General features: G+C 46.9%; 1 protein-coding gene across 3 annotated transcripts in view; it reads left to right on the forward strand.

Annotated features, from left to right (window-relative positions):
• nav2a (neuron navigator 2a) overlaps positions 1-27,611 on the forward strand; it is a 198,625-nt gene that overhangs the window by 130,226 nt on the left and 40,788 nt on the right. For all 3 annotated transcript variants that reach the window (XM_070959065.1, XM_070959049.1, XM_070959057.1), the window contains exons 4-11: positions 6,108-6,180; positions 7,025-7,268; positions 10,518-10,651; positions 17,395-18,637; positions 19,968-20,077; positions 20,170-20,278; positions 21,681-22,097; positions 26,666-26,788. In XM_070959065.1, the coding sequence (XP_070815166.1) occupies positions 6,108-6,180; positions 7,025-7,268; positions 10,518-10,651; positions 17,395-18,637; positions 19,968-20,077; positions 20,170-20,278; positions 21,681-22,097; positions 26,666-26,788 (2,453 nt within the window). The remainder of the gene's footprint in view (positions 1-6,107; positions 6,181-7,024; positions 7,269-10,517; positions 10,652-17,394; positions 18,638-19,967; positions 20,078-20,169; positions 20,279-21,680; positions 22,098-26,665; positions 26,789-27,611) is intronic.

Here is a 27,611-nt window from a genome sequence, read left to right on the forward strand (position 1 = left end):
CCGCCTCATGACGGGCTGTTTGCTGAGACTCTGAGTGTGTGAGAGCTCTTCCTTATCGCTCGGCCTCTGGTTCAGGTGTGGTGTCACTTAAAATTGCCGCCCAGTTTTCACCTGATTGGCTCACACCCAGTGCTCAACCTGAGTTCAGGCAGGTACATGTGTCTCTGTGTGGTTTTGGTCACAGATTCAGAGTGGGGGCTCTTTGACGCAGATCAATCTGAGTAGATGTTTTTTGTAGATGGCGAAGCTTCATGCAGATAAGCAGGGCAAGACCCAAAAGATGTCGCATTAATGATTCAACAGGCTGGTTAATGTTTGATCAAAGGGAGTGTTGCTTTCTGTGGAAGAGAAATCCCCAACTGTGTCAGCTGGTCAGACCTCCGGTGATCACATGACGGACTGGAAACAACTGGGCGATCACTCCAACTGTTTCTGTAACCAAAGATACCAAAGCCCAAATCTGTGTTTCAGAGACGCTGACCTTCACTGGCCCTGAACACATGGAGGCCTCAGAGCCCGGGGCCACCGTGAAACAGCACCTAAAAGAGGTGGACAAAATAACAGAAACTGAATAATACAATCCAAGTCAACAGCCCTGCAACAAAAGCTGCCACTGTGAAGCTTATGATGAAGTTTTCATGAGAGGTTCGCATGATGCATGGAGAGGTGTTTACTTTATTCTGTACAGGCCTTGCATGCACAGCGCACACAGGCACACTGTGTTCGTTCGTTGCATAATTCAGTCATCTGTTGCATTAACAGATAGTCTATTCATAGGAGATATGACACAACAGTGAATTATAGAAGAAATTACACCAGACACCTCAGCCTCGCAACAAAACACGGCTTCTTCTAAACGAAAACAAGTACGGAAATGCCCTCTGTACAAGAGAAGTCAACCCAAAGGTGCTCCTCTGACAGCAAGTCGAAGCAGCTTTGCCTTAATTATCCTGCACACAATTCAGCAGGAGGACGTTGATGTGGCCAGAGGAAAATCAGTTTTTATTTGTGTTTTCGTGTCTGTCAGCCTGAGGATAATTAGGGAAAGCAAAAACAGAAATAAAGAAGAATAAATCCTAAAAGGAGAGAACAGTTTTTCTCACATTCGAATGATACTTTAAAAGATAAGATGCACACTGAACGTGAAGTGATTGCAGACATGCATGAAGACGCACAACAGCAATGAGAAGCAACAGGACAGAATACGCTGCCTGAAGCTGGTGTGTGTAATTTTGCATCATGGTGTGTATCGTAGCTGCCGGAGCATCATTTTTTATCAACGAGCTGTGAAAAGCAGCGCTTCTCTGAGGTGTCGCAACCTCTGCACACGATTTTCAGTGAGGACAGAGGCTGACTGAGGGGAGATGTCAGAGTTCAGCAGGTGAGCGAGTAGCTGTAACCTGTGAAAGTGTGTGTGGGCAGATACTGACTGATTTAACCACGGCGTCACACATGCATGCACAGAGACACACACACACCGACACAACAGGTTTTCTCACAACCGTGTTATGTGATCAGATTCCACAAGAGCTGACAGTCAGAAAATCAAATGACAGAGCGCTTACGTCACGCCAGAGTCAGACTGATAGAGCAGGCTTTGCACAATATCGGGCCAATGTTGGGTTTATCAGAAATGTCAGATATCATCCAGTAATGTTATTCACACACTGAGAGGGAGGTTCCTACCCGGTCTGGCTTTTTGCTTACTCGATCAGTTCTTTCATTTGCTCAGTCATGAATTCACCATTTGAAGAATAACCCCGAGAGCGTAGAGACGTTGCTAAGATCAAGTCAGACAGACCAAAGGACGTTTGCAATGAACCTCCAGGTTAGCCAAACAAAGGGGAGCAGTGAAAATATTGTCGGTTATAAACATGTGGCACAGTTTATAGACCTCTTTCTGGTTCAGCTTTAACCTCCAGTGCAATAAGAGATTGTTAGCGACATGTTGTCACATAATTCACAAAGTGCTTCATACAACATTCAGAAAGGAATCATGAAAGCTGGTGACCACCTGAGCCACGCACACAGTGGAAACCTCCAGGTTGACCACCAAATAAAGCGGTTTAGATAATCTGGCTGAGCTGTTGGTTTGTTTACTTCCTGTCTGATTGTCCACTTGTTGTCTTGTTCCCAGATCTCAGCGATTACCGTCACGAGTACAGTGCAGTCAGAACGAGTAGAAATGATAGGCACAACTACAAAAATTATCATTTAAAGATTTGAATAGTTGTTGTGTGGTTAAAGAACCACTTAACACCTTCATCAGTGAGTGTTATTTTTATAGCTCAGTGTAGTTTAAGCTGAGACTTTGGCGCCGTCTCGAAGGCTTTTTCATTTTTTTCATCGCTTAAGATCGACTACCAGCAACTTTGGTTTAAAAATATCGGCTTTGGTATCAGTCTTCAAAGCTCCTATCTGTCAAATCCTGCTTCAGACACACACACACACACTCCCTCCCTCTCCCTCTCCCTCTCCCTCTCTCTGTCTCACTCACACACACACACAACAATAGCATCCGTGTGATGGGAAGCAGTGTTTGCTCAGAGGGCTGTTGGCCGGCCGGCCCCGTGCTGCTGCCGGGAGCCGCCGCAGAGCAGGAGGTGACGGCGGTCCGGATGGAGGCGTGAGGTCAGTCACAGCGGAGGAGCACATCACACATCCAGGCAGGTAGGAGCCGGTGGTGGTGTCGCTCAGAGCTGCGGAGGATTGTCTCAGCTTTCTGTCCGGGCTTGTTTAGAGGTGTTTTGTTCTGGTGATCAGCACAGAGAAGAACCAGAGTGTTTGTTCTCTGGATCTGGAGGTCCTGCTCGTACTGTATGGCTGTTTGTGTGTCTGCAGACTTTGTCATTTCCATTCGAGTATGCTTTCATTCATCCGTCCGTCTCAGCACGGTTGTTTGTGGGGAACAGAAGAGTAAAGTAATAAAGAAATAAATTGTTCTGCTGACAGCTGGTTAAACGCGATGTTAAGTAAATGCACCTTCAGTAAGCCTGCAACTAACAGGAGTTTGGACTGATGATTAATGTATTCATTCACTGATTATTGCTTTTTTGTTGGCGACTGATTTTGATGCAATGATTGATAATTCTGAAAAAACGTCATAATTTAATACCAAAAGCCCTTCAGGTATTCTGCGAACCCACGCTGACTTCATCAGATAGCTTATTTATTTTAACAGTTTGCCCATATTTTGACAGCTGACAGTAGAGTGGTGACAGGAAATGAGGGGAGGGATGCAGCAAAGGTCCCCAGCTGGATTCAAACAGGGGACGTTACAGTTCTATGTACGGCGTCTTAAACCCTGGACCACACGGATGCCGTGAAAACAAATTAGCAAAGATAAAAATGCACATTGAGGATTTTTAGGGGGTGAATCACAGCTAAAGTGATTGGCTTTCATGCTGAAGATCTGAGGCTCCGCAGCGGACGGCTGCAGAATCGTGCTCCTCTGGGTTTTCTCCGCTCTGGTCCCTGCAGGTTTTAAAGAGGTTTCAGTATTTATGCCCCCCCCCCCCCCCCCCCCCCCCCCGAGAGGCGGGGCTTGGGAGCATCTCAGCAGGACGGGCCTGGCATTTGTGATGGGGCATCTTAATGAAGCATAATTTCTGCAGGCTGCTGCTATTTAAACTTCAACTCTACCGGGGAATTCGGGCCAGTCGGGGAGTGGCTCAGTCCCTCAGATGAAGTTTAGGCCAGGGGTATTAAAGACAGTTTCTGGGTATGTTGGTTAGGTTAGAGGGGTGTTTCACAGAGGTTTATTTTTAAGGAGCCTGTGGTATTTGCAGAGGGCCATAGTCTGCATTCCTGCTGTTCCTCAGTTTTCTGCTGCATCACCTCAAAGGACAACATATGCCGCCCCCCCCCCCCCCGACAGCTGTTTCTGGGGTCAGAGGTTACGGAAATGACAGCAGGGGAAGCACTGCTGCTTCAACTCAATCAGTGACCTGAAGCCCGCCAGCCTCTCCGCACACAAACGGCTCAGACCCATAAAGCTAAAATCAGGAGAAGAATAAACAGCAGAACTTGATTGATTCATACCGATGTGGTACAATGGTGAAGGTACAAGTGAAGGTGGCTCGTAATCTCATAGATGATCCAGCAACTAGTAATCAAGCAAGCACTGTGTGATACAGCCAGTAATAATCTGCTGGGCGTCCATAAATCTGGCAGAAACACGGTTATTAGCGATCAGGTGCTGGATGGTAGCAAGTGATAATCTGGTTAGTAGCTGCGTGAGCTAATCGCTGGATAGTGGATGTCAGTAATGTTGAGTAGAGTAGTGGATACACAATAGCAACGTGGCAGTGGGTCCAATTAGCTGTATTAATGGTGAAAGTGTAGCTAATTATAATGCGGTGGATGTAAACAATAGTAAATGCTAGGTGACGTAGCTAACAGTAACACAGTAGTGGATGTATGTATGTATGAACACATAATAATCTGACCGTGGACGTAGAGCAACTAACTAAGTGGCTGTAACTAATAGAAGTGTGGCTGTAGGTGTGGGTGGCTAAAGCAGTGACAACAGTAGATTTAGTAGTATCGGTAGAGGCGGTTTACTTTGCTTTAGTTGTCCTGGACTCATGGATTTAGTAGCACACTCGTGGCTTCGCCAACAGTATCTGCAGTTCGTGGACGTCAACATATTTTATCAGAGGCGGATGTAAGTGAGCTTTTATTTCTGCTTCTCACCTCTCAGCCGGATACTTCCTAACAGAGGAACCACAGAGGGAGCCGTAGGTCAAGCTATATTTAGTCGCTGCATATTAAGTGTAATCATGTCATTAATCTTTAGCGAGCGGGACCCTCCCGGTTGCAGCCCACACCCGGCCTCGTTTATAAAGGACACAGTTCAGATGTGTTTCACTTTCAAACCACTCGGAGTATCGCTGCTCTATATCCGTACTCCCTCGGCTGTGAGGTTATATTCGAGCTGTTGTTCTTTCAAAAGGGGTTTGCTGTAAGTACACTGTGGCAGATTAGCCTCACCGTTATAAATCCACCCTCACTTGTAATAAATGTCATGCTGAAAAAGATTTAGCACCTCTTTAACCTTTGTGCGCACTGTAAAATGCTTTTAAATGTCCATTTCACAGTCCATTCTTTAGTTAATTGCCTTGCCGAGTGCCACCTTACTCTGTTCTCCCCCTGTATGTAATATGAGAGAGCAACGGCCGTGCCGTGTTGACGTCTTTTCAGTTGTACCTGCCGTGTTTGCTCATCGAAAACAACAGTTGGTAAACTTTGATCGCTCATTCTTCTGCGGCGCCTCGCCTCTCTGACTTGTTTTATGTGCTTTGCTTTGTGATTACGTGGGCTGGCCAGCAGGCTTGGTGTATAATGGGTCACGTGGGCTCTAAACAAAGCCTGTCTGCCTATCAAATCCTGTCGCAGTCCAGTGACAGCTCAGCAGTCTGCTCAGGTTGCCATGGCTGAGCCGGTGTAGATGGTTTGATTCTCTGTCACTCTGCTGGTGAAGGTCTTGATTTGAATCTTGCTTTGACTGTCGCAATCTGGCCAATTTTAATATCCCATACCATTTTCCTGTAATTGCTTGTAGCTGTTGCCTGTGTGACACATCTGCTTTAAGCAATTCTGCAAACAATTTATAGTGTATAGTTAGTGCTGACTTGCTCGAAAATGTTGCACAAATCCTCCTTTTGCAAAGCCCTGAGATTTTCGTACAGTCTCCAAAAATCATGGCTGCTATCAGTGAATCTTATGTGCATTTGATGGCAGATCTGATCCAGATGCAACACATTTAGAGGATTGTTAGGCCTTGGCAGGTGTATGCATTTTCTGAATACTTTCAAATGTATGTTTACTTCTTCCTTGGTCCAACATTATCAAATCAGTGACTACAGAAGTATATACGATCTGTCACCCCATTTTCCGCCTGTCAGTGTCAGCACTTCTTATAGCAGGTTAGTACATTTTGTGCTTTCCTCTCTAGATCTCATAGACATCCAGTTTTGCCGTCATGCTCTCAGGAGAAGCGTGCGAGAGACGGACCGGCGTGCTTCCTCGCATTATACAAATATGCAAATCCAAATGGAAATGTGCAGGCTGCAGTGTCTTACAGCTGTGTCTGTCTCTCTGTCCAGATTGAGAACATTGATGCCTGCCTCAGTTTCCTGGCAGCCAAAGGAGTCAACATCCAGGGTCTGTCTTCAGAGGGTAAGCTGGACTCCTTCTCTTCTGCTTTCACTGGAGCGAGAGAGGTAAACGCCAACCAAGCTGCTAAACAAGTGTCCTTTGTGCTATGGAAATAAGATAGAGGATGCCAACTTGATACAGTCCTTTTTATTGGCATGCTCTTTTGCCAGGACACTCTAGATTAATGCCAGATTAAAACATGGTGGCTCAATAGAGGCTGATCACACCGTATATAGAACGAATGTACCACAGAGCTCACAGTAGAGCAGTGTTTAAAGTGGCTGACATCAGAAAAAGCTTACATGCTTATGTCATATTTCACACAGGAACAATAATGGTACTAATACTACTCGTGTTATCTTTGGGCAGAGCAGTGACTCAGTGGGCAGCGGTGTCCCCTCACAGCATGGTGGACACTGGGTCATGTCTCTGTTCTGCAGAGTCCACGCTCTCCAAGTGTTTCCTTATCCAAAAACATGCAAGTGTGATGTGTTGAGGAACTGCAGCCAGCAGCAGACCGCAGATGCATTGTGTTTCAGGCTGCCGTTCAGCACGGTTTTCAAGAAAATACCAGCATACCCGCTGCAACATGAAGTCAGTTCATTTAAGCGTTCAGTGCCAGGCGAAGGAGAGAGCAGATCAGTTTGAGCCATAACTGAACTTTCTGTTAAAACTGGTCCAAGTCTGAGGCTGAAAATAAGCACAAACACAAACACATCAGAGTACTGTACACTGCCATCTTACTTTGCATAGTTTTAAAGAGACTTTCTGCCTGTGACGATACATAGTAAATGCATAAAGGCAATAAAGGAATATATCATTATCAAAGTATAATGTTCTCCATTGTCCTTCTCCGGACCCACAGAGATCCGGAATGGTAATCTGAAAGCCATCCTCGGCCTCTTCTTCAGCTTGTCCCGCTACAAGCAGCAGCAGCAGCAGGCCCAGCGTCAGAGCTCCCAGCCCTCCCTCCCAGCTGCCGCCCAGTCCCAGAACACCCACCCTCCCCTGAGCCAGCAGAGCAGCGCCCCGGCACAGCTCGGCCACTCTCCGCATGGGACTCCTGCCCTCACAGCCCAGAAAGCAGCGCAGGCCGAGATGCAGTCCAGGTGAGGCCCGTTCACGCGAACTCTGCGACCTGGGTGAATGGGTTTGTCTGAAGTCTTCACTTTCTTGCTGTTTCTGCTGTTCTAATCCATCATTTTGTCATCTCGATCCTCCTGTTCACACTTCCTGCCATTTATAACCGTGAACTTGACCTCTCTGTCTCTGTCCTCTTCCATATCTCTCTCCTCTTCTCCTCTAGGGATGGGTCTCAGAGTAAACTACTCAAGTTTTCCCTTGGTCAGAAAAAGACCTCTAGGTCAGCGTCTTCTGCCTTTCTGTTTTCTTGCTCCTCCCTCTCTTTCCTCCACCACGTGTCATTCCTGGAAACAGGAAGGTAGAACTTGCCCCTAATCACGGATAACATTTCTTTTTGTCCCGTAATGAGTTTCATGCGGCTGCTTTGTCTGTGATTAAGGGCAATCTCTACTACAAGCACTATCTAATATGCATGAGCGGTCGGGTTGACCAGATAGGAGCTAAATCTCCAGGCTCCGTTTTCGGACGTCCCTGTCTGTCTGGCAGTGTGCCTCATTTGGCAAGCCTGCTAAATGGGCTGTGAAAGACCTTTAGATAACCCTTAAGTAAGCGTGTGTGTGTGCGTGGGTTTGCTTGGCAAGCACATCCCCCATATAATGTGACATTAATATTTAACAGAGGCAGGCAGGAGTGTGCATCTGTAATATGACAACGTGTCAAATTTAGCTTCTGTGTGCGTTTGCTGTGATGCTCTCAGATCCTTCTGCGCTCACCTCTTGTCCAGCATGCAGTGTTTTATTATGCGACGACGCACCCTCAAATTGGATTTAGGATGCGGTTCTGCATGCTGCCCATCCCACATTCTGTTTGCGTTGCACCTGCCCCGCACCAGCTCCTCTTCAAAACAATGCAATGGCCCCACCTTCTGGTCAGCTTGGGCAACTGCAAGAGAAAGAGTTCAGATTCTCCTTGAGATCTCTGCCCAAACACTTGGCTTTCTTAAGCGCTTTTCTAAAGTTTTTTATTGTTAGCATGTGTCAGTAGATGGCTTTTAAAGATAAATTGTCATGATTTGAAAATATTGCTATAAAAGAGCAGATATATTTGTTTATTTGGTTATGAGCTTTTGACTTTTTTCTTCAAAAAAGTACAAAATAAAAGCTTTAAACAAGTAAATCTGCTTAAAGTTATTAGATTATTTGCACTACAATTGAGCATATATGATAATCACATGGGGCTGCACGGTGGCGCAGCAGGTAGTGCGCGTGCCTCACAGCAAGAAGGTTGCCGGTTCGATCCCCGGGTCAGGCGGGGCCTTTCTGTGTGAAGTTTGCATGTTCTTCCCGTGCATGCGTGGGTTCTCTCCGGGTACTCCGGCTTCCTCCCACAGACCAAAAACATGCTCATTAGGTTAATTGATGACTCTAAAAATTGTCCGTAGGTGTGAGTGTGAGTGTGAATGGTTGTTTGTCTCTGTATGTGGCCCTGCAATCGGCTGGCGACCGGCTCAGGGTGTACCCCGCCTCTCGCCCATTGTAGCTGGGATAGGCTCCAGCCCCCCGCAACCCCGAAAGGGATAGGCGGTATAGATAATGGATGGATGGATGGATAATCACATGGTGCTGGTCAAAGAGTCATAATGAAGAAAGGGCTTGCAGCGCATAAAAACTGGCTTCTTACCAAAGCTTCTTGGTATTTATTTAAACATTTTCTGCGAGAGGCAGAGCGGGCAACGCGTTGCTTTATCGAAGACAAGCAAGCCTAAAGAAAAGTCAAAGGCCTCCCTGCTTTTCCATTTGCAGCACATTTTTAAACAAACACCTGAAGTTTTAAGTTAAGGTTTGGTGCCTCACCCCTTTCATCATTTTGAGCAAACAGGGTATTTATTTGGCATTTATTATGTCTGTCATTTTTGCCTGTGTTGTCTTTTGGAGTATAGATTGGCAGGAAATGTTCCATCAAATATTTCTTCTATACACAGCCAGTCGAGGGCGGTGGACCGCTCCCGCCATAATTGAAAGCTAAATGATCTCCGGCTACTCTAGACAAAATAATGTGGTAAAACTTATTACCTCGCAATGGGCAGATAAATAATGGCCGGTCACCGTGAATGGCACGCCGGAAATGAGAGTTTCTATAATGGCTACGAGAGCTGAGAGAGAGAGAGCTGTGATCTGCTTATCAGCATCCGCCTCGCAGTCCCAGGATGGTGATGATGTCGCCACTGGTGAATTAGCATTTCATTAGCAGTCGCTGTGCCCCGGCCTGGTTAGCTCACAGCTTGGCTCCACCAAAGGCAACAGATTGCCTTACAATATGGATTCAAGGTGTCATAAATTTCACCAAGGCTTATCCACGGCCGGTATATCCCGTCTAATCCACGCGGGGAAATAAAGGAGAGCGACATGTAATCTGAGGCCGCTGAGCTCACAGCTCCCCTGGGACGTGCACTCTGTCAGCCTGTCCAGCCCGTTCACACACGTCCACGCCGCCGTGAGCTCATCTGTCTCCATGAGATTACCGTAGGTGTACACAGGGGGGTGGGGCCAACTGCAATAAACGCAGACAATAGCTGAGTTTACATTTTTTTAAACTGCGTGTATCTAGGGCACTTTAGAGTGAAGATGAGATGTAAACATGCAATGAGGGAACGTTCACCGTTAGAGAAGGAGTCTGAATGCTTGGTTTAGTCATCATTGACTCCCAACAAGAGGGCAAGAGGAGAACTCTTCAATAAAGGGGGTCCCAGAAAGTTTGCATCATGAATTCAGCATCACTGTGGAGGTACATCAACTTCCTTTGGCGTCGACAAAGAACAGAAAACAAATATAAAATGAAGCTTTTTTCTGGCCCTTCTTATACTCAGAAAGTGAGCAGTTCCTGAAACAGCAGATGTTAGCATCACATTATACGTTTTGGACAACGCTTTGCTGTGCAGCAACGCAAGGAACGCTCCTGTGCTTTTGCATATGTTCCAAAAGACGAGGCGCTCTGCAGCTGCCGCTTAACCTTTTGCAGCATGTTCTGTGTGTTCACATGAAACGCTCCTGTGATAAATCTGAAGCACCTGCATGGTCCCTGCACTCTCAGTCCTAATTAAGACGCACCCTCCTTTTCGGTTGTGGACCCCGTCCCAGGAGAGTGTGTTATAAACCTGCATTATTCAGAAGTTTTCCGTAAACTTTGATTACCTTCAGTCGCTGTCAAACTTAGTGTTTGTCCTGTTTATGCCCCCTTTCTTCCTTCCTTCCTTCCTTCCTTTCTCCCTCCACCAGACTTCCCGGCCCCATGGCGAGGGTGTCCACTGCCGGCAGTGACATCCCTCCGAGAGGCTCGGTCAGTGCCGCCGGGAACCGACGCAGCCAGGGCTTCAGTGACAAGACCAAAGCCAACTCGCACCTGAACAAAGGTAAGCCACACACACACGCACCATGAGGGATCTCAGTAAGCGCTGAAAGCAGAAGTGTGTGTGTGAGAAAAGAGGCGGTAACCTTCCAGCCGTCGAGGTGTTAAAGATAAATTTAAGGTGACTGTGAATCCTCGGGGTGCTTTTCGTTGAAGGCTCCGTTGCTTTGAGGCCGAGAGAAAGTTTGAAGAAGTGTGCCAGGAGATAACAATTAGCCTTCAGCGCGCAACGCAGGAACAACCGTGTCCTTTCAAGAGAAACAACAAAGAATGTGAGCATGAAATCGAGGCGTTTTCAGGGAATAAGTGGCTTCCTTCAGCAAGGTCAGTTCAGTTTATTATTTAATTCTGTATTTCACGTGGTGGTGAGAGAGCTCTGTACTCTCTGTACAGTGAAAGTAAATCTCAAGAACCACGTCCCGCCCCTGTTTTAAGGACATCGTCTCAGTGCACAAGGTGAGGTGACAGGCTGTGATTTATTGGAGTGTGAGTGAAGACGCTGTCGTGACCTCCATTCGCTTCCTGTCTGCAGGTGGAGAGGTGACTGTAGCCCAGTTTCCTTTCAGGGGGATTGAGCTTTGCTTTTTGTATTTGTTTGTGATTTTTGAGTCAAACATCTTGAAACATCAGCTTGTATTTTTTTTCAATTAAGATGTGTTTACTCTAACAGCGCCCTCTTCCTGTATGGCAGCAGATTTCCCTTTAGGTATTCAGATGGATTAGGATTATTTCTGCTTTTTTGCGTCTGAGAAATCTTGCTTTTTCCAGCACTTTGATGCTGTGAATAGCCGTAAATACTACAGTACCCATGAGCTTTAGCTGCTGTTGCAATGGAACCACTCAGATGCTTTAATTAGCTGTAGCCCATTTAGACCACTTTGTCTTAAAACACTGCACAAAGATTGTCGATTTAGTCCAAAACTGACCCCTAATCTGAGAGGGAAGTGATATTAACTGCTGAGTGTTTCATCAAATTCCCGCCACATGTGATCGTTACCTCCTGTTTGCCGTTAGCGGCACACGCAGCACAATTTCAAGCTGCTTGTCTGATGCGTACGGGCTTGTACCTCTGACTTCCACTAACTGAACCAGGCATTTTCTAGCATCTTTTTCATGTCCGTCCATGCGCTCCATCAGTCAGCCACCTCAGTTAGATACTTTCAGCGACATCAAGATTACATCATTTGAACAGAGCGGGAAAGGACGACCAGTTTACTCCCATCGACTGCCTAAGAATCAGCAATAAACCTGGTTTCTGTCTCACTGTGTGTTTGCATTCGAGTCAAAACTGTGCCGCTCTGACCCAGTTTAATCACCCTGCGCAGTGTTGGTGTCCTGCAGAATACAAACTGAGTGTTTGGCAGTATATTTAGTTAGACCAGTGTTGAAATAGCTTCTGTCACAACTCAGTGGGCTGAGGCTTTAAATAGACTGTGTTAGTGTTCACAGTCTAAACTCATTACCCTACATTAGACAGAGAATCCTGACCGCCCAGAAAGAGGAAGTGTGTGTGTGTCAAAGAGAGAGTGTGTGTGTGTGTTGGCTGAGTTTAAATCGTGACAAATTAAGTGGGACCGACATTGTGGGCAGCACTGTGGGACACTTATTCTGATGTGCGCCTCCACTGGAGATGGGGGAGTTTCCAGAGAACGGTTGCGTCTTTGGCCACATGTGTGTGTTTATGAACACGTGTGTGACAGAAGTGAGCGAGTGGTAGCATTAAAGGGACAGTCCAACATTTTGGGAAATGTTGTTTATAAGAGGATCGATACCACTCTCGTGTCTGTATGCTAAATATGAAGCTACAGCTAGCTAGCCTGGCCTGAGTCTGACCTCTAAATCGCTCTAATTAGCAAGTCATGTCTTGTTTAGTCAGAACAAAAAGTGTGAAAACGACAATTATCGGTTTTCTCAGCCCTGCCAGCGACTTCCTGAACTCTTGTTGTCACTGTGAGGTTGCCAGGCAACCAGCAGAGGCTCTTTGCTTTCTGCTAAGCTAAGCTAAGCTAACTGGCTGCTGCCGTTTTCATATTTATGGTGCAGATATTAGAGTGGTATCAGTCATATCAATCTAAATCTACAAAGCCGATAAGTGTGTTTTCTAAGAAGTTGAACTTCAAAATGAATGTGGTACTGGTGGTATAAGCAGTATAGTACAGTTGTAGTGCTGGTGGTTGTAGACGTGGTAATAGTAGTAGTAGCAGTGTATTTGGCAGAAAGACCCAAAGTTAATCAAAAAATCAGATCAGCTTTATTAAAAAAATGTTTAAATTAACAAAGTTAATTTGGTATGGTTGACCCCCCTCCTTCTTGCACTGCTTGACATGCTGCCAAGCCCCTCCTCTCTGCCATAGCCCTGCACCACCCTCCTCCTCCAACCTCCTCCTCCTCCTCCTGCTGCTACACTCTCTGGATGGCTGGCTATGGTTTTGGACTCTTCCTCCTGTCCTGTCCATCTCCTCCTGTCCTTTCCCACTTTCTCTGTTCCTCCTGGACGTCTGCAGGACTCATGAGGTTTGTCAGCATGTACTCGTAGATAATGTTGAGCTGCAGGTTCTAGTTCCAGTTGCATAACTTGAGCTCTGCGTTGGACCTCTGAACATATGGCATTTAATCAGTTTTACTGCTTTGTTGTTGTTGTTGCTGCTAGAAATGTGTTCATTTTAGACGCAGCAGAATGCAGTTTTTTGTTCTGTGAGGGGTGTCAAGTCAGTTACCCTGAAGCTTTTTGAAAAGAACTAATGGATTTGTAGGGATATTGTCAACTAATTAGCTATCGTCTTGCTAATTTGGCGTGAAATTGACCCTGATTTGGAATTCCCTTTTGGTTCCAAGCTGTGATTAAAAGTACGACTCAGCAGTGTAAGTTGGACCTCATGTGCTGCACATTATGTTCCTTACGTTCGTTGTGAGATGTGCGTTGCTGCAGGTTTGGGTGGTTAGACAGACACCTGCAGCTCCTTTTGTGAGGCCAGATCTGCTCTGTGTCAATGGCTCTGACACCAGAATGGAGGCTCGTTACCACACGGGCGTACAGTAAGGAAACAGACCTGAATCTTCTCTTCTGCTGTGTGTTAACACAAGGTGACAGCGCCTGGGTGTCCACCCAGTGACACAGAGCAGAGAGACGCAGGGAACAGGGGGCACCTGTGGCTGTGTGTTTGTGTGTGCGCGCTTCTGTCGCCCATGCGTTCATGTGTGTGTGTTCGTATGGACGGTGCCCTTGCTGAATGAATAGCCTTCTGATGAGCTGTAGCGTCACTGTTTGAGTGTATTCATGTGGAGAAACTTTAAAAAGTTTCAGTCTCCACACAAAAGCCGGCTGTCCCTCTCACTTTTTGGAGTACAATGACTGAGGACAGAGAGAGAGAAAGGGAGGCCGAGAGAGCACAGGCTTCTGAAGCCAGAACATGATGAGTAAGCAAACACCTGCAGCTCCGAGCTTTGTGCCAGTCTGATAGATGCTGTGCAGATTTTACGAATTAAAATGTGTTAGCGAATGAAATAAAGCTGACCAATCAGGGTCCGCTCTTCTCACGGTGCTCCCTCTGTGCAGCACATGTGTGAAATCTTTGGGTCTGAAAGCACAAACATGTTTTCAGTCGTCTGTACGTGAGTGACTCGTATGTTAAAAGGGCATTTTCGGGTCAGCAATTTGGTCGCTGACTGACGGACTAAGAAGGTTTAGCTTAATGCCTCGTGACCAGTGCGAACATGAGAGGGGTCGGAAGGCTTGTGATGTCTAAACGGTGTCAGCCGATGCTACTTCTAATGTATTTACTGCTTTTTATGTGTGTGTGTGTGTGTGTTGTTTGTGTGGTTGCATGTGTGATCTCTGGTCAGCAGCCCTTGCAAGAAGCAAATGGGTTGAAGTGAAGCTGCAGAGCAGAACAAACACCCCCCTCGCTCCTAAACTTGACATGCATGCACGGACATGCACACACAGGGAGAGTGTTGTGTGAAATTACATGGCTTTCCTCAGCTGTAGACAGGCATTAAGGCACAAGAACACACACAGACACACGGGTGTGATGATCCGTGGAAGGAGCTCTGGATCCACTTCGGCTTATTTCCCAAAATGCCTTGATGTTATCAGGAGGCTCTTAGAGGAGACGGCAGCTGGACTGAGACAGCTTCAGAGAGGGTGAGACACATTTTTATGACAGACAGGAAGTAGCAGTGGTGGTCTGGGATCCTTTTCCCTTTGGGTGCTCCTCTACTGCTCATTTTCTGCTCTTGATTTTATACTCTAATGACTGCTGTAATTAAGCCGTTGAGTTGTAAACAGTGAAATTCTTTCAACGTGTCTCCTCAGGCAGACAGCTCGAGCAGCGCAGTGAACGAGGGGCGACGGTGCAGTTTATTTCCAGGTTTTCGCCCCAAGGCTGCGCAGGGTCATTAGGTCAGTGACCCATTGTGAGGGCACCTTAAGACCATTCTGTGTTTGTTTATGAAGGAAAAGTGCTTCCTCGAGTGCATGGAAAAGCACATGCAGCACTTTTTTCCAGAATTCAATCTTTACCCGTTTATTTGTGAGAGACGAAGTGTTAAACCTCGTCTGGAGACTTTGCTTGGCTTCATGATGCAACAGTGTCCAAGTCCATCACTCCAGTGTCACTTCTGACCCGACGTGTTGAAGATTGACCACTTTCCTCGCCCTTGGCAACCCAACTGGAGCGTGTCAGTCCCGGTCACTGGGTCCAGTCATGACAACGACCAGCTTATCCCAGTGTCCAGGGCCTCTCCATGTCCGCCTCTCTTCTTCTGTTCCTTTCTGACCCGAAATCCAAACTGACCCCATTCACGGACAGCACAGACCGTCCCGCTGGCCCACATCAAGGCTTCAGTCATCCCAAACCTGCCGTGGCAGTCCCCTTATTCTCTCTGCCTGCTCCATAATCACAGCAGGTCCCCTTCTCATTCAGCCGCCTCCAATAGGAAGCCGGCTATTAGCAACCTGACCCACTTTTCCGATTGCTAAATGCTAGCACGGCTAATTGGGCTCTAATCACATCCTAATGGCTGCATTGTTTCAGGCTGCTCTCACTAAATGCTAAACAGGGGGAGAAAGGAAAGGCGGCGAGCAAGTGCCTATTTCCAATTAGGGCATGAAAGGCGCTGTGAAAATGAAATAAAGTGAGCCAGATGAGAAAGGGGTAAACAAGTGGGTGGAGTGTTTAATATTCTACATAAATGCTGACTTAATGAGACCTTATGAATAACATATGAATACCAAGTTAATGTGGCTTGCGTTAATTAAAGGAAACTTCACCCGCAAGTGAGCCCTGTGAGAGTTTCGGGATCATTTTGGCGCATGCACCATTAGAAACACAGACAACGATTCTATATGTACCATATTAAGTCATTTCATTATAGGGCTGAGCACCAAAAGTTTGTTTTCTTTAAAGAAATTTTAGGTAATTTATTCATTTTTTTAAGTGCAAATCAACTTGGTTCAGGACTGGCTCTAACAAGTATCGTACATATTTTTATGTATAATACTTCCTATTACATCACTGCTAATGCAGCAACCTGCATAATTAATAATGCTGTGTTCTTTCAAAATACTCACTCAGATTCTTGAAACAGGTTGATCTGTGCCTGGAAAAGGTTGTGAGAGAGCCGTGAAAGCCTGCAAGCCGTCCTCAGACCTCAAATCAAACAGCACTGGGATCACACGTAAACAAATGTAAAGAGGTGGAAGGAAAACTTTCAAATGTGTTTTCTCACCCGTCTTAAGAAAACTAGATTTTAAGGACTCAGTGTTAAGGTTTCTGAACTAGAGTCTAAACTAGATGACTAAGGTGACTGCAGTTTTATGAGAAGGCGCAGCAGCAGCAGCAGCAGTGACGTGGAATAAACACAGGTCTGTGTGTGTGTTTGTGTGTGTGTGAAGTAAGAGAGGTGCGTTGTAACTGAACTGTTATGATTAATTCCACCCAGTGCTCCCTGCACTGGCCCTCTCTCTCACTGGCCGTTGGGAGTTTGAATATTCAAATGTTACTGGTTACTGCCGGTAGCACCACGCTGACAACCTCAGCAGACCTCAGGATGATCCGCTGCTCTCAGTAAGAACAGTGAGTTACACCACAGATCTCAGCTCTCCTCTTGCTCCTTCGGTTCTTGGTAAGTTTGCTTGTAGAGATGCTGCTGAGTCACTTGTTGCAGATTTGCCCAGACTTTTTTCTTCTTGGGTGATAAATCTGCAATGCTAGTGTGCTGGAGCAGCTTACACTGCAAAAAAAGGCTCTCTGCTCTGTTTATGTCCAAGTTAAACTGTGTTTTTATCCTGTTTCAGAATCTGATCTTGGAGTACAGGTTTAACCAGACAGTGTTTCTTCGTAAAGCAGAGGGACGCTGACCAAAAGCAGTCCATATAAGTCCAAGCCTTATAAGTGCAGCGGCACTGCTTCTTGACTCAGCCTCCTTGGCAAGACTTTAAAGCACTTGAGCCTGCTCCTCATTGTTTTTATAAACAGTTTGTGATGGGCTCCTCTCATTGTTAGTGCTAAGGGGTTTTTAACAGTTTTGGTGGCTAGCCCGAAGGAAAGTAATGGCGTGTTTGGCTGCATCAACACAGGCCACCTCCAGGCCCTTATAAGGCCACTTTGTGTGGGGTCAAAGAAGACTCACCCTCAGCATCTGTTTTCTCTTCTCCCTCCCGGATCCTCCCTGTGCTTGGCTTTTCCTCCTCGTTTGTACCTGCCTGTGTCACTGTTTAATAAAAATGCCTCTTTTCTGGTGCAGATTCCTCAGAGGGCATGACCTCACAGCCTTCGGTGATGACTGAGCATGCTCCGTCGTCTGCAGTGACCGTCAGTTCCTCCACCAGCATCCCCGCTGCTACCTCTGCCCCGATTCCTCCTCCATCCTCATCATCCTCGTCCTCCTCTTCCACGGCTATTCCCCAGCCCAACAGCAAGCCCTGGAGGAGCAAGTCGATGAGCTCCAAGCACACTTCGTCTCCTTCTCCCTCCTCCACCAGCACCCCCTTGTCTGCCATGCAGGCTGTCAAGCAGGAGAAGGACTCCTCCTCTAAGGCCGCCCAGGCAAGTGAACCTCCTCCCAAGGTTGTCACTCAGAAGTCGATGTTGGAGAAGCTTAAACTCTTCAACAGTAAAGGAGGCTCCAAATCTTCCACCTCCTCCAATGGAGTAGGGGCCCAGTCGGACAACGCAGCACCATCCAGACAGCTTGGAGCTGGGCAGGTGGAGAGAGCCGAGACTGGCTCTAACACCGACCCCCTGGAGGAGGATGACGGCAACGTCCGGCCGGGAATGAACGGGACCAGCAATGGGACGGCCTACGGAGCAGCTCCCTCTGCAGGTACTACTGTCTCCACAACCGCCAGCAGCCCTAAAATCGCCCTGAGGGGCATTGCCCAGCGCACTTTCAGCAGAGCTTTGACTGCAAAGAAGAGCTCTGTCAAAGGCAGCGAGAAAGACAAGGACAAGGAGAAAGGGAAGGAGAAGGAGAAAGGGAAGGAGGTGGGAAAACGCATCTCTGTCCCCGACAGGACAGAGCTCAGGGGTGAGGAGCCGAAGGAGGAAGTAGCACCAGTTGCTGTAGACACAGACAGCTCAAACAAAAGGACCTCGAAAATCACCAGCTTCATTCCCAAGGGGGGTAAAGTGGCCAAAAAGGAGAGTTCCACCCCTGCACACAGCGGAATACCAAAGCCAGGAGGCAAAGCCCCAGGAGTCGGGGGGAAAGCCTCCTCAGCGAAGGAGGCGGGGGAGAGGCCCCGGAGCATGCGCTTAGGAGGGGGTCTCGCCATGCACCGCAGCCCCCTGGACAGAGACCGGGACAGTCGACACTCCAGCTCCACTTCCAGTCTGGCCTCCACGGAGGGAAAGACCAGCGCCGCCCCGGTGGCAGCAGGAGGCACTACACAGAGCACAGCCAGCAACACTGTCAGCGTGCAGCTACCTCAGACCCAACAGCACCACAGCCACCCCAACACGGCCACCGTCGCACCTTTCATGTACAGGTGAGATCACACGCGACGACTCGAGCTGCAAACGCCTGTTCAAGCATCCGAATGATGTGTTTCTCTGTCGCATGAAGTACTTGTGACTAAATACATAGATATATACAACCTATACTCACTCCATTGTGAGTCCGACAGTGTTGCATTGCTAAATTGGTGAACTCCTTCCTTTGACTATAAATACATATATGTATGTATCTGTTCAGTCGTGCACCTATGTAAGCTGCACTCATCCATCTAAGCTTTTACGTGTGACAGTGACAGGATTGTACGAGTCAAAGCGTGTGTCACAAAACGGACATTTCATCCTCTGACAGCATCTGAAAACGCAAAATCCGAATCTCGACATCTGTGAGCTGTTAACCAGGAATGTCACATCTGTGCATGTTCATGTCTGTGTGTATCCGGGGTGTATTGTCCGCATGTGTGCACACATATATCTGGGCAAATATGTGTGGATGTTGTGCCTCTGACCTCTGTCCCGGTCCCAGTGTGATAAGGAAGGAAGTCCCTCTCCTTCTCAATGAGTCCTTTCTAGCAGCCACTCATTAGCCTCCTGACACTTCCTGCTCCGCTGCCCTTTCTGCCTCTGTACATCCTGACCTAAGCTAACCGACCCACCTCCCCAAAACGCCCCCATCCTCAGTTCTCAGAAACGCTCTTTTACTTGCTGTATACCTGTCACGTACCATTACCAGCAGGATTATACCACCTCCACCTGTCAGAAAGAGTATGTTTGACGGAAAAGAAGAAATAAGACATGTAAAATCAGAGTTCAAATGTGCTTTTGCCGAAGACTAGTACACTAAAAAGAAAGCACCCTGCCATTGCTGATAGATACTAGCCATAAAAAATGTTAGTGCATGAAAGTAACCAACCATTATTAAGTAATTTAACCAGAAGTTAAAGGAAAGTTCAGACGCTGTCATTCTTCTAGAGCAGTGTAAGCGGCAGCCGGTGGCTTTGACTGACTCACACTCAGAGAGAGTCTACAGTAGTCAACAAGGACAAAGTCTAGGATTAGGCAAAGACCAAAGGCTGTGCATAAGCGAGGCATTCAAACGTCATCGTCTCGAAAAGCACCAGCCAGTGCAGTGGGTGAACTGTATTGATTTATCCTTCAAAGACAACCTTTACTGGCATTTCGGGCTTAGCAGGCGCTCGTTTTGGACCCCGGTCACAAGACTTGAAACACAGCAGATTTAATCTTAATCAGGTTTAGCTCTCTTTCGTGACAATTTGCTGAATATTAGGTTCCCACTAAATGCACAATAATTCAGAATCAATGATATTCCCCCCCTTTGATCCCTTGCACAATTTGTTTTCCCAGATCCCAAACGGACGGCGAGGGAACGGCGAACCCTGACACCGGCTCAGGTGGGATAGGTGGAGACATTTCCTTCACCAAGACCAGCCAGCTCTCCATCGAGGACCTTTCAGGTGGGTGTTCGCTTACGGCGCGGGGTCTGTCTCTGTTTGTCCGACCGTGCTGCTAAATATTTCTGAGCTGCTTTTCGTTTTGTGTCACGCAGGTGAAGACCCAGAGACGAGGCGGTTGCGTACTGTTAAAAACATAGCAGACCTGCGGCAAAACCTGGAGGAGACCATGTCCAGCTTGCGAGGAACTCAGGTCACACACAGGTAAGAAATCAAATCGATTCATGCTTTCAGCTGGTTTCTCATGACGGAGCATTTGAGGAGTATTTGAAGTACGACAAACGTAAACAAAAACAGAATCCAATCATTTGCAGACAAACTGAGTCCGTGCTTTAATCTCCTTCATCCAGTCATGTGTTCACAAAGTGGTGAACCTCGCTCCATCCTCTGACTGAGCCTTTCCAGGATGCCTTTTCATACCCAATCATGATCCTCACCTGTTACCAATCAATCTGTTTAGCTGTGGAATGATGTTTTTGGAGCTTTCCATCTTTTATTTATTATTTGTCCAGCTTCTTTTTGAATTGTAATTGTAAGTTGTAATTTAACCATCTTGCCGCTGAACTCTTTTACTTCTTTATTTTCATTAATATGTTGTGATTCATTTTATTCTCATCCCAGATTGTTCACTGTGAACTTTGTAAAATGTAGAAAAAAGTAAAGTCATCTCAGGTAAGACAGCAGGTAACAGAAGAAATGCAGTGTAATTATGCTGGATGTCGATGTAAGCCATGTTGTTCGCTGCGTACTGCGCGTTTTTCAAGTTAGCTAAAGACACATTAAGAAAGAGCTCACAGAAAGTCAGTGGTAATTTGTCAAAGCAGGTAAAATGAAAGTCACAAAACACTTTTAAAGGAGATTTTTCTGAAGCATTTGCTGCTCGCCTCGTCAACTCAGCACTGCCCGGAGAGAAGTTTATAAAGAAAACAAACCTCTGCTGTTTGGGGATCGTCACAGCGTAGCCTTACAATGGCTGCTCCAGCCGAGAGGCAAACAGGCCAAATCAGGCTGACTGCAGGGGATCTGAAGTGCCTCATGGTCAGCAGACTGTGTCTGTCAGGGCTTACAGGTATTACCTCTTTTTATCTTGTTGCTCTCTCATCCTTCTTTTGAGCTACTTTTGCTTTGATCGCCGGCCGTGACGTTCAGGTTGTCTTTGATTCAGGTTCAGCTCCAATCACTTTGCTCTCACAGAATTTTGACCTCTGCTCTCAGAGCTGACCCAGCTGTCTGGATTCAGTTCAGGCTCTGGTTTTTGTTTTTTTTGTCCTGTTTCCCTGTTTCACATCGTCACAAAGGATTTTCTCCCTGTTTGAGATTATGCAGCTCGTTTGCCTGAAGGACACTTTACACCATAAAGCTTTGAACAGATTCCTGGGAAATTTGGCAGATCATCCAAGAAACAACTGATCTGGTCTTGGTGGAGGTTCAGAAGTGTGATCACTGGAGAGAACTTGTTTCTATCTGTATTGTGATGAAACTGCAGGCAGAGATTTAGTTCACATCCTGACCTGTCAGTCAGTTTTGAGTGACAGCTCGTTCCAGTCTTGTTTTGATAAAGGGGATCACAGACTCTCCCTTTATTCTTTCGTCTCTCCCTCTTCAGCACCTTGGAAACCACCTTCGATGGCAGCGTCACCACAGACATCAGCAGTGGCGGAGGCGGCGGCACCAACGGCGGAGGGGGTCGCAGCATCCTCAGCCTCACTTCTACCCGCCCTTCCCTGTCCTCATGGCGACTGGGCCAGTCCAGCCCCCGCCTGCAGGCGGGCGATGCTCCGTCTATGGGGAACAGTTATGGCAGCGGCCGGGCGGTAGGCGGCCAGGGAGGACGCTACCTGTACCCCGGACACCTCCGACGGCAGCTGGCCGGCAGGGGAGGAGCCCTCTGCAGCGTGGACCTCGGAGACAGGGCCGGGGAGGACATCGACCTGGACAACATCTCCATGGAGGTCACTGGATACATGAGCGACGGAGACGTGCTGAGCAAGAACGTAGCGCGTGCTGATGATGTCAACAGCGGGTAAGTGGATTACATTTAGGAGGTTTTTTATCGTGCAAAAAGAGTTTGAAATTACCAACGATGAAGCGATCAGTCGAGGAATCGACCTGTCGAGAGACAGAAAGTCCAGCAGTTTTATTCATTTTTCAAGCAAAACTAGTTCCAGCTTCCCCAGTGTGAGGGTTTGCTGCATTTCTCTGTGTTTTAGCGATGTTAATAGAACATCTTTCGTTTATGGATGTTGGTCGGACAAAAGAAGCCTCTGGAAACGTGTTGCAGGCATTTTCCACTGTGTACTGATTTATGGACTAAGCAGTCATTCCGGTTCAATTATTTCTTCAGCAAAAAAGAAAGCGTGAAAAAGAGAAAAAGCCCAATAGTGTGTAACTTTTAACTGATTCATGAGTTTTACTCTTTGACCAGGAGAGGGCAGTAGTGCCCCTCGCTCGCTGTGATCCAAGCGCCAGATGATATCCCACAGTGTAGCCGAGATCCCACAAGTTTCCCATCTCTGTCTGCAGACGCAGTCATGCTGATATGCTGATGACTTGTTTATTTGCTCTCAGAGCCGCTGACCGTGTCGTAACAGGCCTCCTTCATACCTTGGCCGTCACACTGTGCAATTTAAACCTCTGCTGTCGTCGTTATTATCAGATGTACGTTGTAAAAGTGCCAACTTCCCTTCAGATGGCATCAAAAGCCAGAAACGGAAAGACCAGGGTCTGGTAATAGAGCTGCTTCAGGGATTAGTTTGAGTTCAAATGAATGCAAATTTTAAAAAAAGGGTCTATGAGCTCAATAAAGCAACGTTATTAAAAATTGGGGAGGGAATTACCTCCTGTGGCCCCCATGGATTTGCACGGATTCACCAGCCCTGAGGCAGCTGTAGAAATTGAGGAAGCTAAGTGCTCTTGAAGTACTTGATATGTCTGATTCTGTAGCTGAGCAGACAAAGGCCAAGCCGCAGCCACACCTGGACAGGCGAGTGATGTGAGCAGGTGAGCAGAGCCATTTTACCCAGTCTGAAAACCTGATACCCAGGCTGGCTCAGACCTGCGAGGAAGGCAAGGAAATCTTTCTCTATTTAGTACATGAAATGGAAGAATTGGTGAGAATTGGCTATTGCAAGGCATCAACCAATTAAAAAAGACACAGGCTGATGATTTCCCCCACCCCCCTCCACATCCTCAGGCCGTTTAGCTGTTAGCTCCGTAACAGGCATCTGTTAGCATCTGCTAACTGGTTCCTCCTCACAGGGGTGGGATGTTTACTGATAGAGCAGCAGCAGTTCCACTCTTTCCCTCCACTTTAATCAGTCTGTCAGGTGCCCTGATAGCCTGTGTGCTGTTAACACTGCAGTGACAGATAGCTTTTTAGCTCTCAAGCCTCAGATTAGTCACATTTAAAATGAATTTCTTGGACTATTGGTCAGATAAAACAAGCAATGTCAGCATCAATCAATGTCAGCTTTGAGATAAAGTGCAAATTTTTCACCATTTTCTTAATTTTTACTATTTTACTATTAATCGATTTAAAATTAAAACCAACTGTGAGATGAATCAGTAGTAAAAACAATGATTACATTTCTAAGCAGTCTGACTGTTAACTGAAATGACCCGATCAGCGTTTATCTGTAATTTATTTAGCGTCCCACAACACAGACAACATGACTGATGACTCCACATTTTAAATCTGCATCCAATCTCAAACCCCCTCCTCTGTTTTTCCTCTTGGCTTCTCTGGCCCTTGGAGACAAGAACCCCCCCCAACCAACTCCTCGGCTCGGGGGGACATTGCCCGATCCACCCCCTGCCCTCCCCCCTCTCTCCCCTTCCCTCCCATCCCTCCTCCACCTTTCGTAGTCAGACCCAGCCTCCCGCCAGGAGGGGAAAGCATGTGGAGCTGTGGAGAGGGGCTGCATACCAACACTGAGCTCCCACAGAGCAACACATTCGCACGCATTCAGGCTGCACATGGACACCTAATCCTCACACGCACAGTTCACCCTCCTCTGATACCACCATGATCAAACACGCTCTCACCTGGTGATATTATTCACATGGCAGCCGATCTCACGCACAGGTTCAGACCTGATAACAGACAGTAGCCAGACGGTTGAAAACGGACACCTTTGCTTTGGAGATTTTTATCAACGGGGATCAACCCTCACCTGGACTGGTTTATTGTGCTTTGGACTAACTGTGTTACCATGTTTGAGGCAGAAAGGTACGTCACAGTCTTTTTAAACCGATTCACAAGCTCTACAGGCAATTGTTAGTTTTTTGCAGAGCGTGACATTCTGTGAATTTCCTCCTGTCAGGACCCCGGCGCATGCATTCTTTGCAAGTTAAATATTTCTGCAGTTTCATTTACTCGAGAACTTCAGCTTCTGTCAGCTGCACGGCTGTGTAAATTCACCCGGCTGCTCGGTTTCAGCCCATAAACTGTCTTGTTTGAACACGTTTCTGCTGCCGCAGAAGGTTACAGGTTAACAGGAATTTGAAAGAGGAGGACAGGGAGGCTCAGTTACTCATTAGTGAGGGAGAGTGATGTGATGTGTGGTGTGTGTGTGTGTGTGTGTGTGTCTGTGTGTGTGTGTGTGACTGCCAGGCCATCTTCAAGGTGACTTTGCTTTGGGATGATGGATGCCTCCCATAAAGGACAGCTAACCCCCCTCTGAGTGGGTCCTCTGTCAGAGTTGAGCCGTCTTCATCGTCTGTCATCTCGCTTGTTTTAGTGAAGATCTGCCACACAAGCCTTATCAGTGGAGGAAGTTATCATTGCTGTATGGGTCTGATTGATTGTGTGGTTCTTAAAAAAGATATGAATGTTTCTGACATTTGGTGGTCATGATTTAAGCAGCATAAAAACACAAATTGAAATGATAGAAAGCACTTCAGTGACTGCAGGTGAATACTTGATGAAGCCAGCTGAGATTATAATGTTTTTTCATCTGCACTCAAAGCCAGTCTGAGTCCTGTTTCTTCTGGAAGTTTGTTCCAGCTCTTTGGTGCGAGGCATTAAAGTGTTGACTCTTCGTAATTGTTAGCAGGCTGCTGCCAGATGACCTGAGAGAATAGCCACAGCCTTTATTGAGCATTCATGTTGTGGTGAGAAAGCACAACATCTGGTTCTTTCAGGTTTGCTGCTAAAACAAAATTGCATTCACCTGCTGCCGGGCTCAAAAAATCAGTCCCAGCCTGTTTCTTATCGGTGAGTTATCACCCATGGCAGAGATTTTTCGCCTCTTTTAGCTCGTTTTGGTTCCCCAGCCTGCAAACTCAGTTGTTGCCAGCCTCGTTTGCAGCAGCAGCAGGCAGCTGTGTCGACAAGTGCGCAACTAGCTAGCAACAAAGTCAAACATCCAGCAGCTAAAGAGACGGATATTTTTCTCTGGAAGCCGGCGGAGACCAAACCAGAGCTTAAAGTAGATCATTTTTTGTTTTTATTTTGTTTTATTGTCCTCAAGTGGGCAAAAGAATCCCACAATTATTGCAAAATAATGACTTCAAACTCGAAGCTGCAGCTGTGAATGCAATAAAGGCTGCAGTTTGCTCAGCATCTGCACCGGTTCGCTCTCCGCTGGGACTCCTGGTTGCCGTTAAGTTTCTGTCCCGCAGCTCAGATGCTGATTCTGTTTGACTGCAGGTTACACAAAGGAGCTCTGTCTATAGGAAACACTGTACTCTGTGTGTACTGTATATACACGTCGTTTAAATGTGTGTTTGTGTGTGTGTGTGTGTGTGTGTGTGTGTGTGTGTGTGTGTGTGTGTGTGTGTGTGCGCGCTGGCTTCGCTCTCGCTGAGATCCACTCAGAGATAACACAGAAAGCGTTTTAGTGGTCAAACTCCTGGCTGGGCTTGTTTTTTTTAACTGCAGAAACAGAATCATCACAGTCCCACTCAGACTCGAACGGTCCAGCCTCGGCTTTAAATCAGCAAACATTTCATTGAATTACACCTGGGTGAAGCGAGTCAATATTTAGTTCCATTAGGAATCTCCTCCATGGGTCAATATTTGGGGAATTAGTTGGTGTTGTTTTAGTTTGAATGGGAATGTTTGTGTAAGCGTTCGCGGCCTCGGCATCAGCTTCAGACTGTAACGGCCAGCCTCTGACTCAACAACCAATAAATCAAGTCTTCTTGAATCTAATTTTCCATTATGAAACATGTATTTTTAACCTCAGTGGTGATGACTGGCGGTATCCTAGTTGTTGGGATGAAAGAACACACTCGTCCTCTGTCTCCTGAGCCTCCACTTCTTTTACAGACCGCTGCTGTTCGCCTCCGGCCACATGAGGGAAATGTGTCTTCAGCTAGATAGTTTGGTCTCCTCAGTGTTTGTGTGGGAGCTCTTTGCCAACCGTTTGGCCATGATTGATGAGAGCTTCGCCTCGGCCGGAAAACGAGATGCTGTGTATACAACAAAAGCAGCTCAGAGAGGAGGAACAGAGGGTGGTAACTGAGCCAAAGCCTTCGACAGAGTGTGGTGGAGCTCAGCTTCAGATCGTCCTCTCTGAGCCCTTTCATTGTGCATCTTACATCTGCTTTATGGTGACTGTATCTAATGTGCTTTGTTGCGTTTGGCAGCTACATGACTGACGGAGGCCTGGGTCTGTACACGCGACGCCTGAACCGCCTGCCCGACAGCATGGCCGCCGTCCGGGAGACACTCCATCGAAACACGTCGTCCGGGCAGGGAGACGCTGACAGGTAAGCCTGCGACATCTCAGCAGGAAGTTCCGCCTGCTTCTGCCCTTCATTTTGAACTTAGGCCTTTTGCTTTTTGGAGATTTCTCACAGCTTGTTTGGCCAGCCTCTGCACTGGTCTGCACTCAGATTAGCCTTTTGATTTTCACTTTTGCTGCATGTTTTGTGCTATAGAAGAGCAAGTGCACCAGTGTGTCCTTCGTCGGTGTGCAAAGATACTGCACAGCACATTACAGATTGCAGTTTTTGCCATTTTAAATATGGCAGGTAAACAAAGGTGAGCATCTTTCTGGTATTGGACTTCTGCCACTGATTTCCTCTCTATGCCTTCTGTCGAACGTGCTGAACTTGATGTGTTGGTTCAGCTGTGGAAGTCTGGCCTTACGCAGTAAATGCAGTAGTGCCTTTGTGGCTGTAACGCTGCAGCGTCCTGCTCACTGTAGGTGCAGTGAAGGTATGCAGTCTTGTTTCCTGGAAGTTGAAATACCGCTGAGCTTTGGTTGAAATGCTTGCGGGTAGAATTGGGAAATTTGTTCAGGGGAGTTTAAAACGTTGTGTTTATGAGTCAATGGGATAAAAGTACATTTCAAGATGTACTTGAAGCCTAAAAACAAATAGGAAACCAGCCTCACCAGCATATCCTGTCTGTTGCTTAATGCTAGCAGGACTCTGGAAAATGTGAAACATCTTGCTGTAATCGGATGCATTGAATAAGGAACATACACACGAGATATTGCACAAGTTTTGCGTGGTTTTGTCTCCCGAGGCTTTAACTGACGCAGAGTGTGTCACGCAGTGTGATGTTGCTCAGACTTGCACCGCGGCA

The sequence above is a fragment of the Chaetodon trifascialis genome, chromosome 1, assembly GCF_039877785.1.
Source record: "Chaetodon trifascialis isolate fChaTrf1 chromosome 1, fChaTrf1.hap1, whole genome shotgun sequence".
NCBI lineage: Eukaryota > Metazoa > Chordata > Actinopteri > Chaetodontiformes > Chaetodontidae > Chaetodon > Chaetodon trifascialis.